The sequence below is a fragment of the Triticum aestivum genome, chromosome 5B, assembly GCF_018294505.1.
Source record: "Triticum aestivum cultivar Chinese Spring chromosome 5B, IWGSC CS RefSeq v2.1, whole genome shotgun sequence".
NCBI lineage: Eukaryota > Viridiplantae > Streptophyta > Magnoliopsida > Poales > Poaceae > Triticum > Triticum aestivum.
In genome coordinates, this window is record NC_057807.1 from 545,066,523 (window position 1) to 545,074,255 (window position 7,733).

General features: G+C 45.8%; 1 protein-coding gene across 1 annotated transcript; it reads right to left on the reverse strand.

Annotated features, from left to right (window-relative positions):
• Nucleotides 1–1,347: 1,347 nt before the first annotated feature.
• Nucleotides 1,348–4,254, reverse strand: LOC123116855 (BTB/POZ domain-containing protein At2g46260-like). Its single transcript, XM_044537743.1, has 5 exons — nucleotides 4,026–4,254; nucleotides 3,145–3,272; nucleotides 3,005–3,068; nucleotides 2,300–2,579; nucleotides 1,348–2,182 (listed from the first exon to the last, which is right to left on the reverse strand). Exons 1-5 carry the CDS (start codon nucleotides 4,198–4,200, stop codon nucleotides 1,564–1,566), a joined length of 1,266 nt encoding a protein of 421 aa, XP_044393678.1. The 5' UTR covers nucleotides 4,201–4,254; the 3' UTR covers nucleotides 1,348–1,563.
• Nucleotides 4,255–7,733: the final 3,479 nt, after the last annotated feature.

Genomic DNA, 7,733 nt, shown 5'->3' on the forward strand with positions numbered 1-7,733 from the left:
GACCGAGGTCCAAAACTGCCGTGCAAACGGGCAGGCGAAGATGAGATGGTCCGCCGACTCCAGCGTGGCCGAGCAGATGGGGCATCCCGCACCGGCCGGTTCCACGATGTGCTTCCGCAGGAGGACATCCCTTGTGTGGATCCGAGCCTGAACCAGCAGCCAAGCAAAGAAGCGGACCCTGCTGGGGGTGTAGTTGGCCCAGACGAAGTCGATGAACGACGCTCTCACACCGCCAAAGTGGCAGAGCTGGTAGACCCCAGCGGAAGAGAGCGAGTTACCTTTGGCACAGCCAGGGCGAAGGGTCCGCTCATCCGGGGTCGACGTCAGAGCCATCGCCTGGATGATGGGGAGAAGGGCAACACGCTCGCGGGCACCGGCATGGTTTAGGCGCGGGACGAGCCCCCTGTCTAGGCCATGTTGGATGACATGAGCAACCGAGACATCTGGCTGGGTGGCGTGGGAACAAAGGGAGCTCACAACACTAATGTCAAAAACGTTCTTATATTATGGGACGGTGGGAGTATAAGTTTGAACATCTCCATAACTATTGACACATCTTCAAATGCGTTGGCTGATAATCCCATGATATAACCATCGACGAATGGCAAGATTGGCTTTCTCCATGCCATATTTTTTGTCGCCCAGGTTTCTGATAATGTAATGGGTGTCGGCGGCGGCAAAATGGCAATGCAGAGCAAATCGAGTGGTGTAAGGTGGTGTTGATGTGTGACATTGCGGCTGCCCCCAGATCGATTCAAGCTCTGTTTGAATGTTTTAGTTCATCATCAATGCTTTGGATCCCTGAGGGCCTTGTGGAGAGTATTATGAATTGTATTCGTTGTTTCAAGTAGTTGTTTATGTCTTATGAGTATTCACTACACTTTATGTGTCTTATATTGCAGATTTACCCTACATACTGCAAAAGCTGAGCACCTAAGAAGGTGAACATCAACTGAAATATACACAAAACCATGGCCCGTGAAGGTGACCTTTAACTAAAGTTTTGCTTCAGTTGTGCTTTAAGGGCAATCTACTTACTCACAATAATAGCATTCAGGAAAAGGTACTAGATATTCATCTACACTGGATAGTACATAAAGTTTTGAACATTCGTCTACACTGAAATTTCTAATTATCAAAGCAACGGACTTGTGATCACAGTTGACAATTTTGTATTATGTGAAAAGAAAACGTATCAACCGCTAGGAAAATAATACTAAAATGTACAGAGATAGTCATCATCAACAGATGATCACATAATATTCACTGAGGATTACAATCCACAGAATCATTGGCGGTGCACTCTGCATAGCAAAAGTTCAAAACACATGCGCACACTTCAAAGTTTAGCATCTGGTACGTGAGATGGTAGCAACAAATTCTAGATGTTTGCATGGTAGAATCCAGTTACCAAAGAGAGAACAAATGCTAGCAAAATACTGGAACACCCCAGTTCAGGTTTCTTCATGTTTCACAATAACAAGGGCTTCTCTCCTCGCTCACAAAAACAAAGAGGGGCTTGAGCAAGGCACATAAAGCTCATGGCTAATGCGCGCATCTTCACTATGGCTGCGGCGTTACCTTCACCTGAACCCGCAGATGGACTTTGCCGTCAATGAAGTGGCTGTCGTCAGCAATGAACTTCGACCAAGGAATCATGCATCCAACACCTCGCCTAATATTGCTGGTGGTGGCGCGACAGTGCTTGGTGATGAACTTGAGTGACGGTCTGGTCTTAAACCCGATGATATAATCTATTGCCCCGCTTACTGCCTCCTTGTCTTCTTCTAGCATCTTTATTGAGATGCCAAAATATGGTACTTGCTCTATCATCCTGCGGTCTGCCAGGAGGAGGAAGCCACGCCCCGCGCAATGGAACGGCTGCGAACGCAGAACTCCTGACACAAAGAGCCCCAAGCACTTCTCGCGCTTTATGGTGAAGTTGATTATACAAGACGGGTGATCAATTAGTACGGCATCGGTCATACTGAGAGCTCGTGGCACCAGTGGAAGTAACCGCGAACTCAAGATCTGGTGTCTCTCTTCTGAATTTGGGTACTGCAAACAGGCCCACCTGAGCAGGAAATCGTAGATGGGTCCTTCAGATTCCATCCCGAGGCGATTCCTTGATAAGATGGCCAGAATCCCAGCGAGAGGGACCCTCATCAGTTCATCTTGGAACCTGAAATGAGATTAAACCATGCCTTGAGATAATGATTTTGTCACAACAACGTCCACATGTTTCCTCAAAAAGGATAAAAGATACTGTATATCTGAAAATCAAATGGGGATCACTTACTTTGTCGACAGGAATTCCTTGTACCTTTCAGCAAGGAATGTCTTGGCTGCCTCTTTGACGGCAGATGCCATTGAGATGGAACGTGGGAGATCTAGGCACCTCACTGCCGACTCTGGCGTCATAGGCTGGTCTATGAGCCGCTGAGCGCAGAGCTTCATGCAAGATACAACCTCAAATTTATCAGCAGCCATCAAAATATCGACCAGAAGAGTGGGCTCGGTTGTTGGTGTCAACTTTCCACAATACATAAAGCGTAAAAGCTCAATGAAGGCCTTTTCCTCTGTTCCAAGTAAGAAATGAAAGCAAGGAGGCATAAGGACTAATGAAACAGTTCAATTAAATCTCAACCTGGCAACAGTTAAATAAAGAAATACATAAAGAAAAGGGATAGCTATTTTTTATGCAGATGGTTATGTAATTATGACCGTTGGCTTTCAATAATCGGTCAGGAGAAACTATAATGCATAAAAAATACAAAATATCCATTTCATAGATAAGGTCTGTGGGGGAAATGAGAGTAACCAATATAACATGAAAATTAAAAAATGTGGCAAGAAACTCGAAAACAGCTCCCTCTCTAACATAAGCAACCATCTTTTAAATTCTAAAAGAGGTAATCATATTTTTAATTCAATAGATAAATAAATCAACAATATGATAACAATAGGAAACTGGAATCATCAGTTCTAAGATGAAGAACTGTACCTGAATCAACAATTGTAACTGTTGCATGTCTCTGGTCAGACTCTTTCATGCCATCTGAGAAAAGCTGAGAAGCACGCAGCTTATCAGAAAGCTAATTTCACTGATTATAGAACAAATACATTTCAGTTCATCAGAATTACCTTGAGAAAAAAAGGACTTTGTGCAGCAAGAATCGCCGAGCTAATATGTATGGTATTGACTCGTGAAACTGGTGTACCCATCAGTGCCATAAGAGTACAAGAGGATTCAATATCTTCTCCACCATCGCCTGCAAAAACAACAAAGCAGATAAACACAGAGAAACATGCAAAACTAGGGGGTAGAACGGTGGAAGGCACATAACAGAATTACTAGAGAAAATTTTCTGTTACACTAAATATATGAAGGATCACACCTGCTCATATAATCATGAAACAATCACTTCATGTTCCAACTTCCAATTATACATTCAAGGGTCAACGACGCATTTGTTGATAATAATTTGCTCTTGCCTTTTTATTCTGGACCTTTTGGTTCTTCAATTAAAGATACAATTATTAGCAGATTCGACATTAGTCATCAAGCAACACATGTTTCTTGTGGAAGATGTAAAATAACTGGTCACCTTGTTCCTTTAATCTCAGGCTGAAGCATGCATTGTGCTACCTGGATCAGACCTACTTACACGCCACACGGACCATATGCATACAGAGTTACAGACACGTGACCTGTAGGCTGTATGTATGCACCTCAACGCAGCAATATACGGATCCATCACACACAAATTATTCCAAATCCGTTTAGTTGTCCAGCTGCTATTCTCAGCTTGTATAATGGTATGATGTAGTTGGAACACGACTGCTGCAATTGGACGTATGTGCAAACATATACTACTAGTCTGTTAACTGTTCTTCTGAAAAAAAACACGTCAGAGAAAATGGAATGCATTTTAGAGTAACCCAACAGTACCTAGAAATCTAAAACTAAAAAGGATCTTCTATAAAATATATCAACCCACATCCTAATCACGGATAGTACGCACCTTGGGCGTCCTCGCGGCGGCGCTTGCGGCTGGCGCCGGAGCCGGAGGCGGGCGCGTCGTGGCTGCTGACGATCTCTATACGCAGGACCCTGTCGGAGAAGGCCTCGTTGTCGAAGGCGAACTCGAAGCCCCCCGCGTCCACCTCCGCCCCCGTCGACGCGTCGTCTCCGGCCATGCGCGCGCCGTCTCCAGCCTCTGGAAGCGCCCGTGGCCGTAACCCTAGCTAAAACCCCGCCGCTGTTCTACAAACTGCAAATAGCTGAATTAGCGCTAGCTAACAGTTTTTTTTGTCGGAAATGTTAACGCCCACACGTGTGGGCGTTTACCATCCCGACCACACGCAAGCATCTCCGTTGGCAACTTTGTGCACGAATCTTGGAACAAACCGGCCGGTTTTCTGTGCCACGTAGGACGAGGCGCGTGTGCGGTGTGCGAGTCGGGTCGCCGGCACGTTGGTTGCCATCCCGCGGTCAGCGGTTGCCACTCGGAGGCGTGCGGTGGAACCGCTATGCGCCCGCACGCCACGCTCCGACCGCGGTTGACGTCAAACACGTCGCACACCTCTACCCCCTCTCCCTCACGGTTCCATTTACTCAGCCGCACCGCAGTTACTGGCACAACCCATTCGCATTTCAAACCACTGGAGGAGAAGGCGAGGGGAGAAGGCGACGGTGGAGGCGGAAGAATCGACGGTGTTCGCGGCCGTCGGTGGTGCTCGCCGGAACGGAGCGGCTGCGCCGGAGCGCCTGCGGATTGAAGGTAATGCTCGCTACAACTCTCGCAACCCCTTCCTGCATTTTCCCCCCTTCCCTCCCTGTTTGATTCCTCGATCGAGATTCTTAGAGATTCAGGCGATTCTGCGATGCGTCGGCATTCCTGCCGGCGCCGAAGTCGTCTGCTAGCCGTTTTTGGTGGCACTGGGCAGTTTCATCGCCGTCGCGGCGGCGGCATCGTCGGTGTGGTTATGCTTGTTCGGAGGCACGCACTAGTCTTGCCTATGGATTGGGCAGGTGTCTCCCGGTTTGTTTGATGCGCATTGGTTCGAATTTGTGTTTGCAGTCAGTTCGGGGGTGAACTTTGAGGGTGAATTTGAGGTCGCGGTAGTTGCCATTGAACCCTAGATCTAGTTAGTTGGGTTTTGAAACTGTAGTATGAGGCGAACTTGATAGTTTAATTAACTATCATGATTGTGTGGCAACTAACTCCCTGAACAAATGTGATAGTTGCCACAAACGTGTTTTTCTTTGCAGCAACAAATTACTGAAATGACTGTGATAGTTGCCACATATAAGCTTTCACATGGGGCACCTTTTTTTATTGAATGACTGTGATAGTTGCCACACACACGCTCTTCCATGTGGCAACTGAATTTGCTGAATTACTGTGATAGTAGCCACTAACATGCTTTTTTATTGTGGCATCAAATTTTTCTAAATGATTTGTGGTAGTTACCACATTGTGATAGTCGCCACAATCTGTAGTCAATGCAGTTTCAGCAGCCAACTGCACTGGACGACAACTAATGTGCACTTCAAGTGTGCCTGTTGCCACTTGGATAGTATATTCATGTGGCAAATAGAATGTGAACACACCGTCTGTTGCCATTCTGCAGATACGACAGTGTGGCAAATTGGCTGCATAATGTGGCAACCAAATTTGCATATCAATTCTGTTAGATGTCATACATATGTTATTTTTTCTGCATTCACCAGTTGACATTTTCTGTAAGGTGGCAACTGCTTACCTCTTGCATTTACATTTCCACCATGACAATTTGGTCTGTCCCTATCTCAGCAGAATGGCTCGTGGCGATCATCAAAATGATGATGATGATTTCATGGATCCACCACAGCGTAATCGGGCAACTGGACGGATAAAAGAGGGTGATGAGGTAAATGTTCACACATCCCCCCTCAATCCTGCTTTATGTTACTGGTTGACACCTCGAGCTTGCAGTCGTCTGACACGGACTAAAATTTCATGACATTGCAAAACATGGCAACAACTGATCACTTATTGTCTGTTTTTGCAGAAGAAGAAACGTATTCGCAACAGAGCCTCCCAAGAACGTCTGACTGCGTTGACTGACAAATTCACCGACGATCAGAAGGGGGCTGCTGCTGAGATGGGTATGTAGTCTATGATGGTTGTCCGGTGCACAAACCTTGTCAACCATGTATGCGACTGGCTTGCTGAGATCTACGAGCCCGCCTCCAGGGAGTTCGTGATTCCGGGACGTGGAAGACTTCCGTTGAACAAGGAATCCGTGTTCTGCACTCTGGGCATGCCTCGTGGACATATCAAAGTCCCGTACGAGGTCAACAATGAGATCGAGGAAGCGCCGTTCCCCCGTTTGTTTCCTGGGTCGGAATCCATGCCGAACACGTCTGCAGTGGTAGATTCGCTGCAGGCCATGACGACGCATGGAGATGTTTTCAAGATGAAGCTACTCATGTACCTCATCTCAGCTGTTTTCGCGCTGACCACCTCTCTTCGCCCAAGCAACAAATGCTTCCCCATCCTGGTGAATGATCCATCTTTACTACTTTATTTTCCTTCAATCATTCGGCTCCGATGTCATGTGTAAAGTTAGTGATTGCCAGTGTTTTCAATGTTTTTTTCCATTTGATTTCTGATGCGGCAACCTTTTTGCCCTGAAATTTTGTGTGGTGCAGGCGGATATGAAAAATGTGAAGAACATGAATTGGTGCAAGTTTATTGCCGACTTCCTCCACGATGCATTCTCAAGCAAGATGTACCAAAAGGGTTGTCGACTGCATTTAATGGTATTTTTTTACCAGTTCTTTCTGTTAACACTGTTTTATAACACACTTTTATTCATGCATGTCAACCTGATCATAACAAGATGGCAACTGCCATAATGACAATATGGCAACTGTTATAATGACAATATGGCAACTGCCATCATATTAGTATGGCAACTGTTATCAGACTATGATGGCAACTGCCATCTTAGCAATATGGCAATTGCCATCACACCATGATGTCAACTAGCACATACAGAAGGCAACTTATTTTTTTTATTCCATTCTTTTCCATGCACATCAACTTGATTATCATGGGAACATACATTATCTTGTTTTTTTAACTACAAAGTACCCATGACGGCAACTGATATTTCTTTCTTTTAAAATTGTTTTAAATCAGCTCATGTATGTCGACCGTGGATTTCACTGGGGTAGGAGGCCCGCCGCCTACGCACAAGTTTGCTGTTTCTGCATGGACTATCAACGCTGTCAAGGTTGTGCTTGCCGTAGACAGGGCAACTGATACCAAATATGGAAAACTGCAGGTTAGTTTTGGTTTCTCTCTCCACACGACATGCTTACAAATTTGACGTGAGGGAACCGTCCGTGGATCATAAGGGATGGCCACCTTTTGTTATCCATGGCTGTCTGCGTATTGTATCCATGTTTCACCCCACAAGGGAACTCTTTTCATTCGTGCTGAAACTTACCTTCTATCTCTTACATCCTTGCTATTTTTTTGTTTTTTCTAGCTGATGGCCAAGCATGCTATAGACTACATCGTGTTTGGGGGGCCTCAAAACTTTGGAAAGTGGATGGACGTGCACTCAGCTCCGTCTTGCCCTACTGAGGTAATCAAAATATGTACATCTATGGTTTGCCGTGGATTATTTGTTGATGTCGCGCAAGTGACTGCAATATGGGTGGTTGTTGATGCTTC